The sequence below is a fragment of the Bicyclus anynana genome, chromosome 8 (assembly GCF_947172395.1).
Source record: "Bicyclus anynana chromosome 8, ilBicAnyn1.1, whole genome shotgun sequence".
Lineage (NCBI taxonomy): Eukaryota > Metazoa > Arthropoda > Insecta > Lepidoptera > Nymphalidae > Bicyclus > Bicyclus anynana.
Window position 1 is genome coordinate 10,264,847 of NC_069090.1, and position 26,074 is coordinate 10,290,920.

General features: G+C 36.2%; 2 protein-coding genes across 2 annotated transcripts; one reads left to right on the forward strand and one right to left on the reverse strand.

Annotated features, from left to right (window-relative positions):
- The first annotated feature begins 1,065 nt into the window (after positions 1–1,065).
- Positions 1,066–12,268, forward strand: LOC112049996 (histone-lysine N-methyltransferase PR-Set7). The gene is made up of 6 exons (XM_052883223.1): positions 1,066–1,531; positions 2,286–2,388; positions 2,850–3,297; positions 4,343–4,533; positions 4,897–5,630; positions 7,138–12,268. The coding sequence occupies exons 1-5, from the start codon at positions 1,522–1,524 to the stop codon at positions 5,102–5,104; spliced, it is 960 nt and encodes a 319-aa protein (XP_052739183.1). The 5' UTR covers positions 1,066–1,521; the 3' UTR covers positions 5,105–5,630; positions 7,138–12,268.
- An 883-nt stretch (positions 12,269–13,151) lies between these two features.
- LOC112050001 (ATP-dependent RNA helicase Ddx1) lies at positions 13,152–25,609 on the reverse strand. The gene is made up of 13 exons (XM_052883222.1): positions 25,080–25,609; positions 24,230–24,347; positions 23,008–23,174; positions 22,227–22,361; positions 21,347–21,536; positions 20,399–20,586; positions 19,311–19,435; positions 18,413–18,550; positions 17,053–17,267; positions 15,928–16,043; positions 15,033–15,140; positions 14,098–14,232; positions 13,152–13,278 (listed from the first exon to the last, which is right to left on the reverse strand). Exons 1-13 carry the CDS (start codon positions 25,527–25,529, stop codon positions 13,174–13,176), a joined length of 2,190 nt encoding a protein of 729 aa, XP_052739182.1. The 5' UTR covers positions 25,530–25,609; the 3' UTR covers positions 13,152–13,173.
- Positions 25,610–26,074: the final 465 nt, after the last annotated feature.

Sequence of the window (26,074 nt, forward strand, 5' to 3'; positions counted from 1 at the left end):
CAACATTTGCTCACCTGTATTGTATAGGCAATTTCGTACTTCTGCCTTACTTCATCATATCAGCCGATGGACGTCCACTGCAGGACATAGGCCTTTTGTAGGGACTTCCAAACATCACGATACTGAGCCGCCTGCATCCAGCGAATTCCTGCGACTTGCTTGATGTCGTCAGTCCACCTGGTGGGGGGTCGGCCAACACTGCGCTTATTAGTGCGGGGTCGCCATTCCAGCACTTTGGGACCCCAACTGCCTTACTTACTGACGAATTAATGGTTAAAATTGATTTATTTTTGTTGTAAAGCCCATTTATCGAGGAAGGCTGTAAGCTTCCTAAGCTACGATCAATAAGAGCAAAGCACCGATCAAAAATGTGGCCAAAACGCGGAAATTAATGTTCGGTCGTCGGCTAGTTTTCATAATATACAAATGCGAAATGTCATTCTCACGAAATTTCGAAAACCGCTAGACGTACAAAGATGAAATTTGGCAGGGAGGTAGTCCATAGTTAGTAGGTATCTGCTTATAACGGATTTTGCGATAGGGCCGGATTAAAGAGGTCTATAGGCACTCACAAGTTTGTATGAAAGTCTTTGATTTTTTAGGCTATAAACTTAAAATTTGGCATTTGAAACGCGAGCTGATCACCACGCGCTTCCTTTAAAATTCTATATATCGCGAAGTAATTAACGTAGCGAAATAATTCTTTCACTAGTATTTTTTGTTTTCAACGGAGAATAGAGAAAGCTAACATTTAAAAATAATGACCATTATCCATATGCATTTTATCAATGATATAAGGCACAACTTGTATATATACATATTACATATATACCTACTATGTAATATATTTTTAATTTAATAAATAAATATATTTTTTTTGGAAAATGCGACGGATGCTATGAATGAGGCTTCGGTTCGGTCCATAGATAATACACTTACACTGAGGTTCGGTCTTTGGCCAATGACCTTCCTTGTTTCTTAGATACATAGATAATAGAATATCTGTTAATCTGTGAAGCCATCTAATTTCATCTATTATTCTGTGGTGAAGCCATTGCCATATGTTCCTTGGCCATTGCAGCTAGCAAATCATGATAAAATGTATTTCAAATTATTTATTGTCTATGAGTGATGTCTATCATCCATTTGCATTTTCTATGAAATCCCTTGAAAATTTTAAAACACAAAATTAAAATAAAAATCAATTTTGACGTTTTAGAAAGCATTAGCAATGTCTTTTTATTTGAGTGAATTGTTCTTACAGTAGTGAGTGAATAAATTTATTATTATGCCGAACTTCGTTTGTATGTTGTATGTTTGATTTCCAAGTATTTTCAGTTCGTTAACTTGAAACGGTAATATTAAATCATTTTATTATGACAAGTTGTATTACAAAACATTTGTAACTCTAATCTGTATCTGTGTGGAGTGTTAGAACTATAGTTTGTTTTACTCGGTTTAGAATAAAACTTCGATGGTGTTATTTGATTTTGTATTGGTGCTCGACAAATTAAAGTGGAAATGGTTCGAGGTTAGTATAATATATTTACCCAAATAAATACTTCGATTCGTAAATTCGGGCTAAAATCTATTAGAAGAATCATCAGAGTCGTTGCTGATTGTTTTTTTAACCGCTTTTTCGGAATATATTTTTACTAAATAAATTAGTATTAGATTATATAATTTATTTATTAATTTACCCTCAAATTGGAATCATTAAATTCAACTTGCAATTCAGGACAAACTGTGGCTAAAATGTAACTGAAAGGAGCTGATTTGTTGTTCCAGAGTTTAGTACATATGTGGGTTTTGCATCACAAAGTCTTGGGTTTGAGTTATGGTTTGTGTTATGAAGTACCTACTTACCTATTCTTATGGCATTAAGTTGGGTAGTTGGTAGAGCTATACCCTCTTGCTTCGGAGTAACGTCTGATGATAGTTAAAAAGTTAAGTGTCATCACCCTAAACCTGCCCATTGGTATTAGAGCAGCATGGTGGGCTTAAACTTTTATAGCTTGGCAAGTTTGTTGATGACACTCCCATAATATGCTGGCAATGGGGGGAGAAGCACTGTGCGGGGCAAAGGGAAAGACAGTGCGGGTACGAATTTGTGCATGCGGGGCATGGCTACCCCCAGCCCTTGCGGACCATCAGGAGTGTTACGTACAAACTTGCCAAGCTATTGAAGGAGGGAGGCCTGGCCCAGTTGTGGGTTGTATAAAATAGACTGATCAAGGTGAGCTCAAATCAACACAAAAGTATTATACATACAAAATTATTTTCAGTGAATAGCTTAATGGCTGCCCAGGAGGGTGTCAAAACACCACATCGAATTGAATTGTGCGAGGAGAAGCTTGTTAAACCAAAACGGAATTATAGAAAACGCAGGTAATTTGCACTGTAACTATACTATAGCCTTTCTTGATGAGTACTATTTACCAACAAAGAAATTAAGAAATGAAGGTAGAAAATGCATGTCATATCATAACTAATTTATTGTAAATGATGTATGGGTATCTGACAGAAGAAGTAAACATTACTCGCCAAGAAAGGCTGTAGTATAGTTTACTCCCTCATCTGCACTGTAACTACTACTGTATACTTTGATAGCAGAAGAAATAAAATCTAATTTGAATTTGGAACTCAAATATAAATGTAAAATTAGTTTTGGAGCTTATCTAGGTTATACAAACATGTTTAATTGTATTGTCAAAATTGCTGTGCTGTGTTTGAAGTTAATAAGCCTATTATAATAGTCTATACTTAAGAGGTCAAAATATCATTCACCATAATGAAGGTAGGTACATGATGCAATAATATGTTTCATTTCATAGCCATTTATTATGCAGGATTATTGCAACTGCCACAGTAAAGACTGAAAATGATGAGTGGGAGCCACCCAACAAGAAAGCAGAATTAAAGTCAAAGCCATTGAAAGCATCAAATGGTATTACAAACATGACAAATGGTAACACAGCAAGGTCGAGGGCGGCTAGAGCGGCCGCTCGTGCTGCCGAGAGCCACAAACTCACAGAATACTTCAGAGAAGAATTAAAAGTTCCAAAATTAGAACCACCATCATCACCACCTCTACAAAATGATGTGAAATCTGAAATTCGTTCAAAAGGTGAACACCTAACAAAACTTGATGCCAAAGTAAATGGAAGCACTAATCACAAATTGACAGAGTACTTTCCTGTGAGACGTAGTGTAAGGAAGACATCCAAATGTGTTATGGCTGAAAAGATGAGGGACTTAGAACGTGCCATAAGGGAACAAAGAGAAGACGGTCTTCAGGTATGCTGTAATAATTGTATTTTTATTTCTTTTGCTACCATGAAAAAATAGGGTGTAAATTAGAAACCACAGAAAACACCAAGACACTTTCCATGAGGTCCCTAAAATTCCTAATTGGAAAAAAAGTTTCCTTTTGATTGATTTTTGTAATATGTACATAAAGATGGATAAAGTAGCACTTATTACTATTATACTTTGTCTTGAGTAAAATATTATACTAATGAGCTTTCAAATTGGTTATAGTTTCATTTTAACAAAAATGAATTGATTTGAATGATGAAATCCTGTGAAACTTCACTAATATTCATGTTAGTGAATTTTCACAGGACACTTTTACTAAAATGAATGTTAGTGAAGTTTCACAGGACACATCTGTATATTATTCTGTTACATAACCAAGAAAAATACATTTGTTACAGCATGCACTCCTAGCCAAGTGGGACGTCGATTCTCTTTCTACGATTGCTAACGCTTCGAAAACTAGAATGATGTATGGGAATGACATTTGCTATTGACAGGTCACGTGATCAAGATCTGTCATTCCCATAAATTTTTCTTGTTTTCGAAGCGTTATCAATCATAGAAAGAGAATCGACGTGCCATTCAGCTAGGGGAGCTGTTGTCTATTCTATACATACTAGTTCATCTCTCTCTGAAGCTTAATATGTAATATTGTATCATAGCAATCATAAAAGGTCAACTATTTATAGATGCAATTAATTTGTGATTGTATAATAGTGCAAAGCACATATCAGCTATAAAGATGGATACCAGTTTTATTATTTAATGAATCATTCAAATGTAAGAGACAAGATAAAACCAAGAGTTCGTTGTTGTGAGGACAATATTAACTGAAACAATATTTAGTAAGGCTCCTGTACTCCAAGGCTCCAGTACTGTAAGGCTCCAACACAATACATTAGTTAATTTATTTTTTGTACTTTCGTTTGCATTTTAGTTTATATGCTATACGCTGCAGCGGGACAATATACCCAATGTAAAATGTTAGAATTTAGATAGATAATAATATCTTATCTGCGTTTAGGTGGCATATTTCAACGGCAAGGGTCGCGGCGTCATCGCCACGAAGGCGTTCGGGCGCGGACAGTTCGTGGTGGAGTACGCCGGCGAGCTGGTGGGACTGGCGGAGGCGCGCGAGCGGGAGCACCGCTACGCGCAGGACCCCAACGCGGGCTGCTACATGTATTATTTTAGACTTCAGGATCAACAGTACTGGTGAGGGGCTTTTGTTTTATTTTTAGGCCACAGTCACTCAAGCTTAATCCTGAGGACGCTTCAAAAAGCGCTGGCTTGATATCGTAAACACAGACTAAAGAGCTAACAAAATTAATAAGTCGGGCACTCAAGATGGGGCAAAGTGGTGTTGAAAATCAAAGCGAAAGACGCGAACGAAAAGTAAGAATACGGAGAAAATATATAACCTATGACACGGTTTTCTAGTTTTCAAAATTTTCAAAATTGGTTAAGTAGATCCAGAGATACCCTACAATACCACAAACTTAACCTATTTATAATATTACTATAGTAATATGGGTATAAGTAGTAAGTCAATGATGATAACTTGATAATTCGTTTCAGTATCGACGCAACAGCGGAGTCGCAGCGCCTGGGCCGGCTGGTGAACCACTCACGCAACGGCAACCTGTCCACGAAGGCGGTGTGGGTGGATGGGCCGCGCCTCGTGCTGTTGGCGGCGCACGACATCGCGCCCGGCGACGAGCTCACCTACGACTACGGCGACCGCTCCAAGCAGTCGCTGCAGCACCACCCCTGGCTTGCGCTCTGACCTGGGTAACATTCCCTCTGTCACTGTATAACACAAACCTCAAGTCAAGCTTGGACCTGCCGCGCCTCGTGCTGTTGGCGGCGCACGACATCGCGCCCGGCGACGAGCTCACCTACGACTACGGCGACCGCTCCAAGCAGTCGCTGCAGCACCACCCCTGGCTCGCGCTCTGACTTGGGTAACGTTCCCACCGTCACTATATAACACAAACCCCACAAGTCAATTTTGGACCTGCCGCGCCTCGTGCTGTTGGCGGCGCACGACATCGCGCCCGGCGACGAGCTCACCTACGACTACGGCGACCGCTCCAAGCAGTCGCTGCAGCACCACCCCTGGCTCGCGCTCTGACCTGGGTAACGTTCCCTCCGTCACTATATAACACAAACCTCAAGTCAATCTCGGACCTGCCGCGCCTAGTGCCGTTGGCGGCGCACGACATCGCGCCCGGCGACGAGCTCACCTACGACTACGGCGACCGCTCCAAGCAGTCGCTGCAGCACCACCCCTGGCTCGCGCTCTGACCTGGGTAACATTCCCTCCGTCACTATATAACACAAACCCCAAGTCAATCTCGGACCTGCCGCGCCTCGTGATGTGTTGCTAATATATGTTATGATGATGTACCATGCCTGAAACGTCAAATAGTATTTCAATGATGATTTCAATGAGTTCCCCATATGAAGGTCTAGGGAAATTACACCTATCACTTATCAAAGTGACTGATAGAATGTAGAAACTAAAGAAGCTGATAAAATTCAGTTTATGTTTATTGATTCATATTCAGAATTTTATAATTAAGCTTAAATTATACTAGTACAATTTGTTTAAAAATAAATCCAACAAATGTATTATTGTTATATGTACTAATATATTTCTTAGAATTGTTCATTTGTATGTGCTTTTAATGGAAATGACAGTTTGTGTGCAACATCACAAGTATCATCGACCTTTCAATAATTTGATTGATGTAGGTACTTTATGTATGTTTTGATGCAATATTATTTATATTAACGATTGTGAATACTGCTGCTGAACTCATCAATTTTGCAAGACTACAAAACCACATAGCCCAAGAGCCCACGACAGCCAGACCTTCGTTATTTTATAAAAGTTGAAAGTTTCTCTGTAGATGTCTCCTATACAGGTAAGAACGACCAGCGACTATAAAGTTTGGGTTGTGGTTACCTGGGCAGGTAACAAGTAGTAAAGGTGTATAAAATAGTACTTGAAATTCGTTAAAGTAAGGACTTTCGATGTGTCTGGCAAGATGTAAAAACCACGAAAACTGTCCGGCTATTGAGGTAACATCTTTTTATAAGTCCCCAAGTAACATATAAAATTTAGCTTTTATACTATAACGAAAGTATAATTATAATTTATTAAAGTTTAGGGGTGTCTGGCAGGGGGTAGCAACTGTCATAAATGTCCGGCAATGGATGACGAGATTTTTAAAGTTATCCCAAAGGAAATATTAAAAAATTGAGCTTTATACTTTAACGAATTTCAAGTACTATTTTATACACCTTTACTACCTATTACCTGCCCAGGTAACCACAACCCAAACTTTATAGTCGCTGGTCGTTCTTACCTGTATAGGAGACATCTACAGAGAAACTTTCAACTTTTATAAAATAACGAAGGTCTGGCTGTCGTGGGCTCTTGCTCTAACAGGAACAGTTGATAAGATAACTACATTGATAAAATGTAATTAATGAATACAAAACAATAACGTACACATTACACAGTATTAATCTAAACGGAACTATTACATTCAGCTCTCTCAAAATAGTTGCCTTTCTTTAAAAGGTAAGTATTATAATTATTTATGACTAGCAATAGTTCCCGTTCCCGTGAGAATAAGGGGGAAATATAACCTATGACACTCGCATATAATGGGGCTTTCTAGTGGTAAAAGTTTTTCTAAAATTGTTTCAGTAGGTCTAGAGATTACTCCCTACAATGCCACAAACTTCACTTCTATAAAATATTAGTATAAATAGAAGTATAGATTATCGAGAATTTTTCTTTTACAGGTATGCATCCAGGCAGTTTGTCTACTAACAATTACTATTATTTATTAATTAAACGTTAGTTAATATAAAGTTTGTTAAGATTTTTGTTGGAATAGTTGAGATCACTGTATTGTTAAGTAGTAAGAAAGTGGCCTACTCTAGTTTGATATTTCAACAGGGTGGACATTAATTAAAAAAAAACTGCCTTTTATGCCACTCAATAGTTATTAATGTATTTTATAGTAAATACATCAATAAATTTAGTGACTCATTTAGGATTAGTGTGATGTAATACTGCTCTTCCAACTAAATTCTGATTTTGAGGCTCAGGTTATGAGTCACTGTGGAAGTTGAGTAATAAAGGAGATGGTTCAAAACTGTATGGAGCCCAGGATCAGTCATTGGCTTAAATAAAAGAAAATATTTTTTTAACTATTTTTGATTATACAAATCTACGAATTTACTTTGAATCTTTCGTGATAATATTTATTCTCTCCCAAGAAATGCAGCTCTATAAATAATAAAGGCGGATGGATGATGTTTTCAATGCAGTAGTCGATTTGACGTTTGCTGTCAATTGTCATGTCATAGTTGCTCTATGGGCGCCATCTTGATAATAACTCGAAAACTTGGGTTTTAATTTTATTTATTACTTATTTAGATTTTAATAAAATCCTTGTATTTTTAAAATTTTAATGACATGGGGTACAAGAGTGGACCTGAAATAGACCATCTCCTTTAATTATAAGTATAACGTTATATGACGCCACCAATGGTTGTTAAGGTATGTTACGATCTTAATAATATAATATCATTGGTATCAGTATTTCCTATATTTAAAAACTATATGTTAAGGGAATGGACAAAACTCATAATCTCGAATTTTTCTTAAGGAAGTTATACTTAAATTATAATGTTTAAAGTTAACTCATGATGTTTGTTTCACCTTAATTTTAATGTTATTATGTTACAAATATATAACAGTTCCTGTTAGTGAACATTGCATCATTTCCTTTTCATTTAATATAGAAGGAGAAACACCAACACTCAATTGATATGTGGTACAAATAATATTGAATTTCATAGGGATTTTAGTTTATTTGCCTGAATTTTTCTTACAAACAGGCAAACCGTGTAATTGATTTCTCGACCGCGCGGTTTATGGGTGCGGGGTAAGGCGCAGAGGGAAGTAAGATTGCGATCCTTATGAACCATTGGATGAGGATCCACAACCATGTGGATTGCCTTTAATTTCGAGTCAAGAAGATATTAGTCTCTTAATTTCAATGAAATATTACTGTCCTATAAAATTTACTTAAATATTGTAAAATTGTTGTTCAAAATTCTGATAGGGAAAGAAGTATTTGCGAGCATACAGCACTCAATCCAAGTGGGAGATGGTTTACGAGTATATTTATTATATTATATATTACAGACGCGGCAATGCTTATGATAAATTACTCGTACTAATACATCCAGAGTATTCTTATTAATTTACTAATCAATGTTGTTTCTAAGAAGACTGGTCGCACATATTGCTGCATTCCCTCTGAGTACTAACGAGGCCCAAGTCTCATAGGAGATGTCCTTAGAGAGATTGTTCCTGTATGTTCTAGCTCAAACCATCCACATGACACTGCTGCTCTCCCATTAAGGAGTGTGCTGTAAAAATACACAGTAAAAAACCTATAATTGTTATCTTTTGCACATATGACGCATATAGTCTTAACTACTATGTTTATAATTTACATATAAAAGTAAATAACTTAAATTATTATATCATACACAAAATTTTGCTTTTTTGCACGTAAGTCTGACAAATCTGTGAGCCGCAATTTTCTCAATTCTTTAATGGCATCACATAAAACACGAATCTAGTTTTAATTTGACTTAATTTTCAATAATATTATTATTTTGTAGGTATAAATTTATTGAAGATATATTGAAGAGTCGAAATATAACAGATATATCTGCTTACATGTAACTTGGACTAACTTAAACTGACTCACAGGTCACGACACAAATTTCGAATGTTTGTAAGTTTATCTACTTATAAGTAGTTTAGAGAAATTATTTTGTTAAGTTGCGAGGTTGTGCAAGTGTTGCTTATGGCTTTGAAGAAAATAAGTCGAAAACGTAATAAAATGTTTTGTATGGCGAAAACTTTTCAATTCAAGATAATCAAACACTGCTCTAAATGTAATCTTAGTGTCGGCAAATATGATTCTGTAATAATAATCCAGTCAAAAAGACTTTTAAATATTTTTTTTCACAAGGGAGATTGATAAGGATTTTTTTACAATTCATTTATTATATTCTGAACATTCATACCAATTTTTAACTCTTTGAGAATTATTGTAACCTTACTTCTATTTTAAGGATTAGTTGAGTGGACTATAATTACAAGAATATTTATGTCTGCAGTCTAACTATAGTAAATAAATGTGGGATTAACTTATATTATGTTCTCTGTTAGTAAATTTAATTTTCCTCATTTTACTAGCAATTCAATGTAAATCAAAACAAGCTAAATCTTAGAACTAAGAGAACTTTAGGTGTTTTCCATTGTGTCCTCTTGTTAGGGATGAAGGTATATTGTTCTTTATACAATAGAAGTTACAATTGTCGAAAATTATGTTACTGCTCGAGTTTGTCCTAATGCTAAAATGTTAATTGGTTTCGTGTAAATGTCAAGTAAACGATTTATTTAACACGTAACATTGGTCATTGTGTTAACAATTTATCTTTCTTTTTAATTAAATTAAATTAAGTAACGAGATTTATAAATTACAACTCTACCTATAGACTAATAGGTTTTCAAGATTTTATTCGTTTTAATTTATATTTATAAAATTCATAATTCTTCACATTATAGACAAAATAGGTTTAATCTCTATTCATTTATTGACAAACACGTGTTGTCGTCGTACCACTCTGCTAAGCCTAAACAGCGCAGACGAGGACACAATGCCTAAATTTCCATATAAATTGTATGTATTTATTACAATAAAGTTTACGTACCTAATATGGAACGTCGTCTTTCAGTATAGGTACATATCAAAAAAAAAAATCATTTTAATCGGTTCCATATTCCTTTTATGAAGCGTAGATAATCATCTGATGTATTGAAGTTGCTGAGATAAGGTGTGAATGTGTTTAAAAATAGTGACGTCCATACTTAAGATTTACTAAAGATCTACATTGTTATATTTAAGAAATGCTTTAACGGTGGTTCAAATAATAATTCGAGGGACAAATTGATTGCTGATAACTTCCCAGTACCTAAAGAAAACCTAGGTAGTAGTAGGTATTTGCGACGCATTGTCAAGTGTCTTATGGTGGATTTGGTATGTCTACTCGAATCCCCTATTGTATTGAGTGAGATGAAATTTTTCCTTTAAGATTGTATTAGTTTTTTTTTGGAGAAGCGTATGTGTGATAGAGGCAGCAACTCTATAAAACTATAATGGTGTCCCAGACTATGAATTCATTGAAAGGTGCTTAGAGGTAATTAATATAAAATGTTCTGAAACTTTCAAAAGTTTCTGAATGATATTTTTTTGTCGTGGTAATTATTTATGACGTCATTTTATTGATCTTTCTAACTTCAAACGTGGTATTAATGATAATAAAAATAAAATCGCTCCATTTTCATAACGATCTATTTAATTAGTGATTTGTTGTAAGAAGTACATTTTAATTTAAACCGATCGACTAGATTAATCAATAAAATCACGTTGTAGATTTGTGGCACAAGGATGGTTCATTCATAGACTGGGGGGGGCATTATAGAACCTACTTAGTAAAATATTATCTAATAAAGTAAATTATGCAATAATTTTAAGACATAGATATAATATATTATGGCTTTTGAATTTGGCGACGGTGTTCACCAAACTTATTAAGATAGCTTGTATGTGTTTATATGGATACAAAGTTGTGGTTTGCCAGTCGTTAAAACCGTTTATTACTTATAAATTAAGGGACTTTTAGATCAATGTTATAATATTTTCTTTTTATTAGGTGTTAATAAAAATCAACAACAGAACTTATTGTGTTACGGTTGACATAAATACAAAATTATTTTCTCCCACCATTCGTGTTAAATCGAGTAATGTTAAGCCAAAAAATTAACGACTGATAGACCTGTAGGTTTTATGATTAGTGCCGTGGGCAAAGTTGCTCATGGGTGTTTATGTAAATAATGTTGCTGGATTTGGGTTCGAAATTTATACGATTATTTTTTTGTTATTCCTGCGTTCCATTCTCAGAGGGTTGATTACCGGCAAGGACATGCCGCCAAGCGATTTAGCGTTCCTTTACGATGTCGTGTATAAATCGAAAGGAGTGTGGATTTTCATTTCATTCATACTCTTAACAAGTTAGCCCGCTTCCATCTTAGATTGCATCATCACTTATCATCAGTTGAGATAGTAGTCAAGGGCTAACTTGTAAAAAATGAAAAAAAAAATAGGAATTTACGTTTTAAATTGTACAGTTTTGCGTATCGATACGACGGTAATTTGGTGTATAAGTTTTAAATTGTATCGCATAATGGTTTAACGTTTCAGTACGATGGCATATTCTTAAGTGGTTTCTTCGCCGCTTATAATAAAGACGACTAAAGTGAAAACTGTTAAGTGCTAATTTTTTTGTTGAATTTATGAAAAATTGTAGGATTTTAATTTCAACTTTTAACACTGTAGGACACAATATTTCAAAATGGTGTTCTGCAAGGTGATATTTTATTGCCTCTGTTTTATTACGGCGATAAAATCCAGCAACATTATAATTTATAATATATGTATGTATAATTATATATATATTGCTTTTTGTAGTTCCTACTCCCGTATTAAAATTACTTAACGCCTTGTGTGGTTGCCTAACCTTTTCATCTTTTTTCTATTATATCAATTTAACTTACTATATAAAATCAGCTATTTTGTAGACAAATGTATCGACTTTATTAAAAAAAACTACACAATTGCACTACAATGTAGGTATGATTTAAAAAAAAAAATTAGATTAATATATTTTTGAAAAATCATTATGCATTTAGTTTGATATAATGATTTGTATGTTATTAACATGCTTATTAAATTTATGTAGGCGTAAATATTTCTACAAGCGAAAAATAAAAGTTTAATGCAGTTTTATTTTTTTATTCATAAAATCTCTAAAACCAATTGTCTCAGGAAATCATTGACCTCTTATAATAAAAGGACGCACAATCAATAAAAGGAAAATTTCACTTTAAAAAACCTAAAGGCCTTTAAATATAGTCCAATATTCGATAAAATCCCAAATTCAGAGCAAATCTATCTTAGAATTGAGGTTGAACTTTAAAATGCGACTACTTGAATTGAGTGCTAATAAGGTTGTGTTTGGCACTCATTAAGTGGAAACGTTTTTTGGTCGCTGATTGTATATCCACTTTTTATTAGGATGGATTAGTTAGGAGATTGATGCAGGAAATATAATAAAAGCTTTTTTTAGCCGTAAAATGATGGCGTACCTACTAATATGGCGGGGGTACTCAAACCGTAAATCTTTGGAACAACCAATCCGTTATTTGCCTATGGACCACCTAATATATTAATAATACATATAAGGAAATAAAAACACAGGTTTTAAATTGTTTTATAATTTTATTTAAATTAATCTACTCCTTGTCTATCATTTTCATACTGAAAATTCAATTTCAAGAATATTTAAAAAAATCACAAATTAATTGCCTAATTAGTATGAGTAGTTACGATAAACGTAACGCATAAGTTCGAAAGCATTTATGCATTTAGCTCTGAAATAAATAATTTATATCTAGGTCCCTTCAGTAAAGTCAATATGGAACTTTCAATAAAACTTTGGAAAACGAGATTACATTTTACTTCCTGCAGTGTTAATATATTCAGTCGTATCAAATAAGTTACTATATAAAACAAGAGAAAAGCTTTCAAATATATATAAAATCCCAGGTTGCAAAGTTACACAGTTTCATAAATTTCATAGTAAATGTATAATATATTTAGTATTGCTATTATTAAACTTAATTAAAAATCAAGCGACTGCAACATTATGATGGTTCTTCAAGTAATAAATCTGCGCTTGCGACTCCAGGTCTTGCAACGAGCGTACCACGGGCGCCATTTGCGACACGTGATCCTGCAACAATATAAGCACGTTTAGACCGTGACAAGTAAGTTGAACCAAAATGGCAGAGATACAATAATTATAAACCAGTGTCAAACGCGTTTTTTTCAATACGAGCTAAAACGCCTGTCGGTCACGATGGTCTGTATTTCAACTGTTTCATGACGTCACGTTAAGTAATACTTTACGAAGCGTTTGAAAATCATCAAGTAACATTATGACGTCACAAAATTGAAGACAGCGTTTTTGACGTTTGGAAAATTTGGAAAAAATCCATGATTTTTAAATTAAGTTTTATAAGAAATCCTAATTAACCTTTAATAATTAATATCGATATATTTTGGACCCTTATTCCATGTACCTACTATGCGAAATATAATATTGTTTATATTAAATTAGATATGAGTCAACTATGCATACTTTGAGGTTGCGCCTGGCAAAGTTTTCCATTATTTGTCATCTTTAATGCATCTAGTGACATTAAAGATGTACAGAATTCGTATTATAAGTATATATATAGATTCTAAATAGCGCTGGCGTCCGTTATGCCACGGTAACGTTTGGTGTTACAAATGGTATAAGTAAAATCTCAAATTGCGAATAAATGTATAGTATTCAACCAGTTTTATTATAAGTATAGATAGATATAATCCTTAAAACTTCAAGACTATCCTATAAGCTAAAAACTTTGAACTTTTTGAGAGACAAGCTAGTAGCTTCATGTGGCACTTTATTATAAAAGTTTATATTAAAACATTATACATGACTGGTACCTGAACTCAGGCCAAAAGTGATGATGCAGTCTAATCCTACATTTTCAAATGTACATACCTGGTAGCCAGAACCGGTTTGCAGCCTCTTTTGCCCGTACACAACCTTGCCGTCGAACTCATTGCACGGCACTTTCATATCGTTCTCGATCTGTTGTATCGTGATGTTCAAGTGATCTTCGATGTCCGCGATGTACTGTAACATAATTATTACTGCAATAAAATATATGTATTGTAGGAATTATTAGTCTGAGACGGATGTGACATCGCCCGATCTCGTGTTGGTTCGTGCCGACGCTAGGTGGCGCGACTTGTCTCCGTAAAGAGTAGGGAGTTAGTGTAGTGCCTTCAACCCTACACACAAGTAAGTGGTCCTGGTAAAGAGTACGGAGTTAGAGAGGTGTAGCGATCGGTTGGCAGGAACGACTTACATTATAAGGCGCTCGTCGTACGGTAGGCTTCAGTATGCTCGTGGCGTTCGAGCCGTTCACGTTTATTGTTGTGTAATTCTTTAAGGGTTACTTGGGATAGGCGGGGAGAGTGACTTGAGTGGAAAAGGCGTCTTTAACCCTACATACACAGCGATCGACGATCACAAGTGCGTGACTCTACTCAAGGTCGTTCTCTTCCATTCTAGGGTCTTAATTTAGTTACAGTTGGATTTGTTGGTTAAGTTGTCCTGACAAATGTTATGTCCTGATAAAACCTTTGTTAAGCGGCGGAATCGTTGTGAAGGGATGAAAGAGAGCGACTTTTTCAATTCCGCCGCTATTTGTACGTGTCGTTCTGTCGCCTCAAGATATATTGTGGTGCGGTTCATAGGCCTACTTTACAATATTATATTATGCAGATATAAGAATTTTATAACAGCAAATGACTGCTCAGTTTGGGTGTAATCTCAAGTTTTAGCGTGATTAACTAACAGTAAATTATTTTTAAATATATAACCCGATTTTGATCATGTCTGTCTGTAAAAACTTGTATAAATTTTATTACCTGTGGCTCATTGTACCACATGCAGCATCCTTTGGGCCTGTCGTCGATGAGGTTGGTGTTCCAGCAGTTGCGGCCGCGGGAAGAACACCACTCGCCGTGGTACCACACCTGGTTAACAATTGGGATGATGACTAGGTTTGATTATTTTGATTTTTATAAGACATTCGGGTAAATAATGTCATCATTATCAACCCATATTCGGCTCTCTGCTGAACTCGAGTGTCCTCTCAGGATGAGAGGGGTTAGGCAAGTCCACCACGCTGGCTCAATGCGGATTGGCAGACTTCACACACGCAGAGCATTAAGAAAATTCGTGACGAACGTACGCTCTCCAGAATCGGAGGCAGAGGTCATATTCATTGGGCTATCATTGGGTGCATGAGTTAGACTTCTCGTCGGGGAGGGTTACAATCGTTTATTTACCTTTTCTGGCACAGTAGAGACGAGACTGATGGCTAGACCCATCCGCTCGGCGCGGCCTTCGCGACCTATACGGTGCACTTAGACCTCTCGTCGAGGTGGGTTATAATCGTTTATGTACCTTTTCTGGCACAGTAGAGACGAGACTGATGGCTAGACCCATCCGCTCGGCGCGGCCTTCGCGACCTATACGGTGCACTTAGACCTCTCGTCGAGGTGGGTTATAATCGTTTATGTACCTTTTCTGGCACAGTAGAGACGAGACTGATAGCTAGACCCATCCGCTCGGCGCGGCCTACGCGACCTATACAGTGCACTTAGACTTCTCGTCGAGGAGGGTTATAATCGTTTATGTACCTTTTCTGGCACAGTAGAGACGAGACTGATGGCTAGACCCATCCGCTCGGCGCGGCCTTCGCGACCTATACGGTGCACTTAGACCTCTCGTCGAGGAGGGTTATAATCGTTTATGTACCTTTTCTGGCACAGTAGAGACGAGACTGATGGCTAGACCCATTCGCTCGGCGCGGCCCACGCGACCGATGCGGTGCACGTAGTTAGACTTCTCATCGGGGAGGGTCACGTTGATCACTGGAAATTGCATCATAGTGTTAAAACAAAGAAAAAATTACAAAGACTTATATACTATGCACAAAAATTAAGGGAGCAGAAAAAAAATCCAAATTTTTGGGGGATTTTCAACAGGCTGTAACTTATACAAAAATGGTCGTACAGCATAAAAATAAAAAGCAAATTGTAGCTCTAAGTGTTAAGTTTTTGGATCTGAGTTTGAAAATTTTTTTTTGACAATATTTTTCGAGTAATCATAAGAAAACCACCGAAAAAAAATTTTCGAATTTTTTTTGGGTTTTTTTTTCTGCTCCCTTAATTTTTGTGCATAGTTTATAAATAGCACCTTGGAGGAGAATATAGGCTATATATATATATACAGGATGTCCCGTAATTGTCAGACATTTTTAAGGTAAAATTTAAAGTATGAAGTTTCACACGTTAAATTTTTTTCTTGTATTGAAAATTTAGCACCATCATACATTTTTACCAGCAACTTTGTAAATACAAAGAGTAGACAGGTTTTATATTTTTTTTTATATTAAAAACAATTTACAAACGCCGATAAGTGTACAAGTTTTTAAAATGGTGGTACACTTCAAATCAGTCTCGGTTACTTTAATCGGTCATTACATTCAAAGCTTCTTGTACAAAACAAATAAAGCTATATTTAATAGTATAATACTACATTGGTAATTTAATCCGTGATGTTTAACAAAAATTAGATCTTTAAAATCTTAATTCCAGCAACTACAGCATTGAAAAAACTGATTTAATATAGAAAAATCCGAAAAAAAAATATTACTTGGTCACCATAGGGATTTTTGGAAAACTATTCAAATTAGTTTTAGACAATTAGGTGGTGTATCTACCATTTGCGTTTTATCCATTAATTACGGGACAACCTGTATATACTTTTCATCTCAGAAAAATCTATGGTTCCCGAATATCTCAAAACCTGGTAAGAATTCAAGAAATGGCACTAATCCCGCATAGCTGCTATTCAAAAAGAAGAGTTAACAGTACTTACTGAAAGGCAGTCCGGATATATCAATACCCCTGGCAGCGACGTCCGTGCAGATGAGAAACTTGACTTGTTTCTGCTTGAACTTGTCCAAGTTGGCCTTCCGCTCGGCCGGCTTGCGGTCGCCGTGGAGGCAAACGCACGAGAACTCGTTGCCAAACGATTTGAGGTAGCGCTCCATGTTGTCGCAGTCGAGTTTTGTGCGACAGAATATTAATGCCCTGGAAAATGATTGTTGGAATGTATTTGTTTTGTATTGGATAGAAGCAGGCGTTACTTTGCGGAAGTTCATCATGATTATATAATGATTTATTTATTTTGCTATCATCCGCGAAAAGTCGACGAACCCATGCGACAACGTCACCCAGGTACGACAAAATACTCTCTACGTACGTTTCACCCCGAAGCATCCTCAGGAGATGTTGACTCTACAACGTGCAATTGCTCGTTCGTCGACTTTTCGCGGATGATAGCAAAATAAATAAATCATTATATATTTTTTTTGTGTTTGGAATGTATTGTTTGTTTGGATATCTGTTTGGATGTTTGTTACTCTTTACTACGTCTACGCCGCAACTACTGAAGCTATTTGTCTGAAAGTTTAAATAGATATAGATTTAACTCTGGATTAACACTTATGCTACTTTCATCCGGGAAAATCCATGGTTCCCGCGGGATTTGTTAATTTAATTTATACTAGCGAATGCCCGCGACTTCGTTCGCGTGGAATTCAGTTTTTCACAGATCCCGCGGGAACCATGGCCTTTTCCGGGATGAAAAAAAGCCTATGTGTTAATCCAGAGTAAAATATATTACCATTCCAAATTTCACCCAAATCGCTTCAGTAACCGCAGCGTAAAGGCGGAACAAATATACATACACACTTATACGCACACAAACTTTCGCCTTTATAATATACACGCGGACGAAGTCGCGGGCGTCCGCTAGTATTATATATAAAATTCTCTTATACAGCGGAGATTCAGATAATCCAAACAAACGGTAAATAAGCTATCCAAGATAGCGAAATTATGTATTATTTATACATTAGTTTTAAAACCCAGTAACCGTATGCGCCAAGTGACAAGGAGATAATTTAGGCTACGAAAGAACTCTCTTTCTGAAAGACTGTGTGGGCGTGAAATCGTACGTTCTGGGAAGTGAGGTGTTCATTCATCACTACACTCCCCCCAGCCCGCGCGGCTCATCGGAAGTGTTACGAACGAAGTTGCCAAGCTATAATACGATATTTTTTACAATATTAGTCATCGATTCAACACCTAATTCCTTAAAAACTAGAATTTGTCGCAATTTAAAGAAAAATGGCGGCAAATAGGCTTTTGATTAAGATGTAACATTAGTTTACCGATCCATTTTGTGTTCCCGTATGGCGCGTACACAGTACTCTCCCTTGAGAATCTTGACCGCTTCCGACAGAGTCTCCGGCGTGGTGTTGCCGCTGCGGATGTTGTCCTTTGCGTGCACAGCGTCAGTTGTTATTTGCCTACAACAAACCAACCATGTATATACGAGTATGTTGATTCCATTTCATCATTTTAAGAGTTGGAGTAAGGCTTTTAAAGTCTTTGTGAGACCATTATTAGCTTAAAGGAGGCATCGGAGCAACAGAGATAGCGGGCGCCTGATGCCGACCCACTCCGCAGAATAAGAACGGGGGCAGAAGACTACCCCTGTAGACACCACCACTGAGTGAAACGACGAGCGCGACGGGATGTGCTTTCCCGATCCTTTTACATCCCTTTTTTTATTATTTAAAAATTAGCCCTTGATTACAGTCTCACCTGATGGTAAGTGATGATGCAGTCTAAGATGGAAGCGGGCTAACTTGTTAGGAGGAGGATTGAAACCACACCCTTTTCGGTTTCTACACGACATCGTACCGGAACGCTAAATCGCTTGGCGGTACGACTTTGTCGGCAGGGTGTTAACTAGCCACGGCCGAAGCCTCCCACCAGCCAGACCGGGACCAATTAAGAAAATCTCAATCGGCCCAGCCGGGGATTGAACCCAGGACCTCCGTTTTGTAAATCCACCGCGCATACCACTGCGCCACGGAGGCCGTCTAAAATTGCGATGGGATTAATACGATTTCTTTTACAATCCATTTCATCAATTGATGAAAGAGATTTTAAAATCGTTCCAGTAATTTACAAAGCCTATTCGTAACAATAAAACAAATACATCAAATAATATTAGCTAAGCTAAATATACGTTAAGTAGGTATAGTGTTAGGTGTGACTTACTTTCTCAGACTTTCCCAGGAGCGGTCCTTCTGTGGGTCGACGTTGACAACGACATGGTGAACCGTCTCCGGTACTGCGTCTTCTCCTTTCAGGTCTACCCACGTGGGGAAGTGCATGAGCTTCTCCTGGTATCACATTTAATTCTATTTTATATAGTGTAGTATTTTGATAAATACTTAATAAGCAAAAAATAAAATAATTTTTAATTAACCCTATGTTAATAATTAATTTTAAACCTCGTAAGAAATGCAAAGTATGGAAAAGTCTACTATCTATGGACTACATTAATTACATATAGATTCATCAACAGCCTGTATTCGTCCACTGCTGGACATAGGCCTTTCCGAGAGCGCGCCACCACACACGATCCCTCGCCTTCCTCATCCAGCCACTTCCCACTACCTTCTTGATAAACTCTTCTAGCAAACGCAGTGTAGGACGCCCTCCAGCTAGATGGTCCGACGACATATAGATTAGAGCTAATAAATAACTTAAACATTGCCCATACCTCCCCCAAGTTGCTATTAGATAACAAAATTAGTTAGTTGATTAAATCACGCACTTTTCAAAAAAATACTGTAGGTAAGGGACGATTTTAATAAGTCAGAAGAACACATTTGCAAATAAAACTTTACATCAAAATTGAAAAGTGTAATATCATTACATATTTATTCATTAACAACCCATATTCTGCTCACTGTTGAGCACGAGTCTCCCCTCAGGATGAGAGTAGCTTTAGGTAAACTCTCTTCCTTCCAACTTTTATCAATAACAAGGTCATTATAAGTTGTTATTAACCAGCTGTTTTTTTACTGTTGCATTTTTTTTTTAACAAAGAATATTTGCCATATTTTATAATTAATAGTTATTAAGACTTAACAGCCACAATGTACTCAGAAATTATCATAACCTGGTAACCCAGTTAGCTACCAGAATCAAATCAGAAGCTTTCGCAAATAAAAAAGTGGAGCATCTCATCAAGATGAAGCTAAACACGGAAAATTACCTTGATAGTAATCAATTGTAAAAATGCTCCACGGATTCTAGGCTATAAATTGGTTAAAGTTTTTACAAAATCAAGTTCTCACCGCCATCTTCTTAACTTCGAACGCGTGCAATGTCGCAGAGCACACAACCATTTGCAAACGTCGCCCATCAGAAGTAATTTTTGGTATTTGTCTGTGTAGCCTCTCAATCAGTTCTCCGCAACCAGATTTTAAGAGACCATCTGCTTCATCCAATACAAAAAATCGGCAATGTGTGAGAGCTAAGTAACCTGTGAGAGAGAGAAACGTGAATCTTAGTATTCCATGGATTCACCATGCAGGTGCCGGGCAGAGAGAAAAATTCTGGACAGATCCTAAGACTCGTGACCACAGTGTAAATGTTAACATGATATAAAAGTTAATAGCTCATTAAAGCTGCTTCATCACATATTATAGTCTGTCCGCTCAGGGATTGCCTGACTGACAGGTCGTGATCGAATGGGCGATGCAACTTCGAACTCGCCTTCGCATTTCGCAAGCCATTCGCACGAGAGCTTTTTCACGGACGTTAAAAAAGCGTTTAAATATAGTATACAATTAAAAAGGTCTATTTCCAACGAGCAAAGTTGAAAATGCAACAATGCTCGAAGCTGTCGCTGTCGATGTTTTTTGAATACCAATTCTGGCATTCTCTAATATAGAATATGGTGCAGTTCTGGAGTTGACAAGCTTCTAGAAGGATGAAATAGTTTGGTAAGTTATAATAACCATCTCCATTTTTATAACAAGCATTTTATAATAATGAGCATAAGAAAGTAATGTCAGCTTAATAATAAGATGGCCTCATTGTGGTTTCTCCAATATTAAATAAAAGTTTTGATTAAATCCAATCAAGTAGACTTGAAAATAATTACTAAATTTCCTCCTCCTCCCAACTGTTGTACAACAGTTGGGAGGAGGAGGAAATTTAGTAATTATGAGGAGGAGAAAATTGTCACCATGTCATGTCTATTTATGTTTTAGTGCTCATCTTGTTACAGATATACTAACCTCCTTGAATAAGGTCTTCTAATCTACCAGGTGTCCCAACAACAATGTCAACACCAGTATTCAACTGGTTAATTTGATCCTTCACATTTATACCACCAACCACTAACAATTCTCGCACCTTTGGGTTGTCCAAATGTTTCTTGAACATCGTTATTTGTGAGCATGTTTGTTCTGCTAACTCTCTGGATGGCTAAAAGTTTACAGGTACAGGTATTTAAACGAAGTGTCACCATAATGTATTGTTGTTATCTAGGAATATGTATATATTTTTTAAAATATTACTCTATATTCAGCTTCCAACTGCAAAGAAAAAAAACTGTACTTTCCGTACAAAAATTGCAGGCAAGAAGTACAACTTTTTTAGAAAACAATCAACTTAAGTTTTTGAATATACATAATTATGTAAACATATTATAACAATTTATTATTATTAATCTGTATAGGGTACACATGAATCGTGTAAACCTGAATTTACACAATTTGTGTGTAAGATTAGCTTAGACTCATAATATACTGAAAACTTTGTCAGTGTGAGGGAAGTATACTATAGTAGTAAATACTTAGACGTAATTTTTGCGGGATAATATTATGTAGCCTATGTATTAATCCAGGTTATAATTTATGTGTCAATTTATGTTATAATCTATACATTCCAAATTTCAGCTAATTCGGTTCAGTAGTTAGTTAGTTAGTTAGTTGCGAAAAATTAATAGTTCTGATGCCATTTTTTGCCAAAGAGCAGCCTATGTGTTAATCCAGGATATTATTAATTTGCATTTTAAATATTGATCCAAATCAGTTCAGTAGTTGCGGCGTTAAAGAGTAACAAACATCCATACAAACTTTCGCGTTTATATTAGTAGGTTTTTTATGAAATTACCTCAATAATAATTGCTTGAGGAGCATTATTGACTGGCTTCACAGCGCCAGTAGCAGCAACTGCTGCAACTACATTTTGCTTCACATAATCCTTTGGTGCCTGGCATAGCGGTACATAGTCTCCTGTAGGTGGATGCTGTAAATGATTAGATATTATTATTTAAGACCACTGCCTCCATTTCCGGAGGGTGCCCAGGGCATGCACCTCCAACTTTTCAGTTGTGTGCATTTTAAGAAATTAAATATCAAGTGACTCAAAAGGTGAAGGAAAAACATTGTGAGAAAACCTGCATACCAGAGAATTTTCTTAATTCTCTGTGTGTGTGAAGTCTGACAATCCGCATTGGGCCAGCGTGGTGGACTACTGGCCTAACCCCTATCATTCTGAGAGGAGACTCGACACAGCAGTGAGCCGAATATGGGTTGATAATGATAAAGCCAATTATTTAACTTGTATTGTTTGATTTGTGAAACAATCAATAAATAGTACAATTAATTTTTTTTTCAGTTGTGTTGTAAAATGTAATAGAAGGATATTGAGCTAATGAAAACAACATCAAGAGTCACTAGTAAACAGAAAAGAAAAAAGAAAAATGACAATATAGAGAAGGATATAGCATGCTCGCCTAGGACAAGTCTATATATTCAGTAATCCTTCACTTTATCTCTATAAAAACATGGTCAAATGGCTTGACCTCTATTGTTTGCTTATTCACCTAATAAATGCTCAAAGCATCTCATTATTGCAAGTTTGAAGTTTTATATAAACAATTTGTGCTTACTTTCAAAGGTGTTGTACCAAAGTTAAAGCTCATTTCAGCATTTTTGAGAACAACTGCTGGGAAATAACAGTCGGCCCGTCTTGATTGGTCCAATTTGAAGGCCACACCTAAATCTTCACCATTCTTTGTGTACTTTATTTCTCCAGTGTTTAAATTTAATAGACATCCTAAAACAAAAATAATTATCATGTATTTAATTATTATAGAACTTCTTCAGAGTATGCCCGACTGGTTTTGAACCCATACGGGGCCCTTAGTCATGAGTTGGTTTATTGAACGTGGCACCATCCAACAGCACGCGTTGAGAGAGGGGTTAAGGGGTGGTGAGAGAAGGTTCCGTTACACTCTCTGACGGTTCGTGAACATCAACTTGATTGGACTCTATTCTAGTAGTTGAAAACTAATCAGGCATACTATGATGTTGTATCACATGAGTTTTAGACATCTTTTACAATAAATTAATATTAATATAATTTATTACTAGTTAGTGTAATCAAAGCTCTCAATATTAAAAAGTTGAGATTTATAATTAACAGCCCGTTTTTAATATACCCACAACAGGCAGTGGCGTGCACTTCATACATGCAAAAATGCCCTGCCTACCCTAAGGACTCAATACAAACCCACTGACAACAGGGTCAGGTCTCTTTCCTAGACCTAATGGAGGGGCTTAGGAATTTAAGCCCACCAAGCTGCTATGATTGGGAGCATGGATGGGGGTTTAGGTTGACAATGTTTGACTTTTTAAAAATCACTATCATAGGTAACAATAATAATTGTGTTAAACACCTTTAGAATTATAGAAACCTAATGCAAAAGTTTTAGATTTTGACTTTTAGTCATAGAATGACTTGCAATGAACATACCCATTGTCTGTTAATAAAACATAGGCAAACTTTCGTGTAAAAGGAGGTACGTGCATATTTAGGTCTCTATCAAGCCAACCCTTTCCTTTCCTTGCCTTTCCTTCCTTAATCAAACAAAGGCCTACAAAAAAATATGATTAAATTAGGCATTAGGTCTCAATAATTCTAAAGGTTAAACTTCCCTAGTCTGTGGTACTGAGAAAATAAAAATTTTGTTATTTTAAAGCCTGACTCAAGAGTTGAACCATGATTAAACACTTGTCCAATTTTACTAATATTTTCTCAATTACTATATTTGGTAGTTTGCTAACAGTATATACAATAGCCTAAATAAGTAATACATATAAATTACAAACCAATGACATCATCTTTCCCATAAGCACTGCCATAATCATCAAACTGCTTTGCATTTGATTTCTTGCCAGTACCACCAAACCCAAACCCTAACCTGTCTGTGCCAAGATCCAGCCGTGCCTGGTGACAAGATAAAAAAATATTGTAATAGGGTAGTTGACTCATATCAGATTTAGTAAAAACAATATTAATTTTGTATAGTACATAGAATAAGGATCCGAAATATATCAATATTGAGTAAAAGTTAAGGGTTTTCTTATAAAGCTTAATTTAAAAATGATGTAATTTTTAAAATTGTTACCTAATATTTTTGACAATTTTGTATGGGATTTGTTAACATAATGTCATGAAACAGTTGAAATATAGACCATCATGGCTCACAGATGTTTTGGCTCATATAGTCAAAAAATTATTAAAAATTTAAATTTTCATATAATCAATTGTGTCAAAAAAATATGATGATTTTTTTTCAATCTAGTAGAGCGATAATGAACAATTTAAGACCATTTAAAAAAAGTGTCAACTAGCCTATTATTAAAACCAATACTCAGTACTATTGAATAGATTGATCAATTAATTACAGAAATAACCATTGTAGACTCAGTGCCACGAAACAAGTCCCATAGACGCATTGCTAATGTCCTAATGGCACTCATTGTCATTTGGTAATGTTGGTCTTATTGTCGTTTGTGTAAGGCGCTGTCCATAGTTCAACCAACCAACATGTTTCGTAATCAATTGATACTAAGATTATTAAAAAAATACAATTTCATCACTATCAACAATTATTATAACTTCAGTTATTACACAATATATATTAGATACAGTTATAGGTATATAAAATATTCTTACAGCCTGAGTAGACCAGCCGACCCGGCACAACCCTTCATCTGTAACTGTAGCTTCAAAATAATATGCACCCTTAGTATGCACACCCTTAGTGGCCCTACAACCATGCCATCCATTAGCGTCTCGAGATTGACATCTCAGACCATCTGGAGTTACCGCCAAGGCGTCAGTGCGATCGAAGAAAGACATGGTCCATTCTGTCGAAGCTTGCTGTATCACTTTACTAGTTTTTCCTTCTTGTATATCTTTAAGTGTTTCCCAAACTATCTGCAGTATGGGTAGGCAGAAAGCGCCGGTTTTACCACTACCGGTCTCCGCTGCCATAAGCACGTCACCTCCACCCAGGATAAGTGGAATTGCTTCTGCTTGCACGTCTGTCGGAAGTGTCCAATCCATTTCGTCTATAGCCTTCCCCAACTCGGGAAGAACTCCAAACTCCTCAAACGCAGTCATATTTATTGTTGATATAAAAATTTATAAGAAATTGGTAAATATTATACCGCTTTGCCGCTTACCAAATGCCACAGACTGACGATCAAGGAACATATTTATTTACTGCTGACGATTGACATTGACTTTGACAGGTGCTCACAGCCACAGAACATATTACTCGCCGGAAATCCTTAATTATGTTCGTACTCGACTAAAATACTAAAGTAGTCTGTACGGCCTATTACAGAGTAATATAATCGGGCTCAAAAAGGCTACAACCCAGAGCGGTAAGTCCATGGGTAAGTCAAATAAATATTTTGATTTTGAAAAAAAAAGCGCGGGAAACTTCTAATTTGGCGGACGTGTTTTTGGTTTTCGATTATAAATAATTGTAAAGTGGATCAGTAGAGTGTAAAATAGTTATTAGTTTATTATTATTACTTATTTATATATTAAATTGTGTAAATAGAATACATATTTAAATATTTGGTAAGTGTATTTTCTATACTATGGGGGTCGATCCCCCAGACGATCCCGGTGGTCCGGGAACCGGCCCTGGACCTCCT

Coding starts and splice junctions, on each gene's coding strand:
- LOC112049996 (XM_052883223.1), top strand. Junction 2,389..2,849: donor CGGAATTATAGAAAACGCAG/GTAATTTGCACT, acceptor TTTATTATGCAG/GATTATTGCAACTGCCACAG. Junction 4,534..4,896: donor CTTCAGGATCAACAGTACTG/GTGAGGGGCTTT, acceptor AATTCGTTTCAG/TATCGACGCAACAGCGGAGT.
- LOC112050001 (XM_052883222.1), bottom strand. CDS start 25,529: ATGACTGCGTTTGAGGAGTTTGGAGTTCTTCCCGAGTTGGGGAAGGCT. Junction 18,551..19,310: donor TCCTGGGAAAGTCTGAGAAA/GTAAGTCACACC, acceptor GGTTTGTTGTAG/GCAAATAACAACTGACGCTG. Junction 16,044..17,052: donor TATATCCGGACTGCCTTTCA/GTAAGTACTGTT, acceptor TGCAATTTCCAG/TGATCAACGTGACCCTCCCC.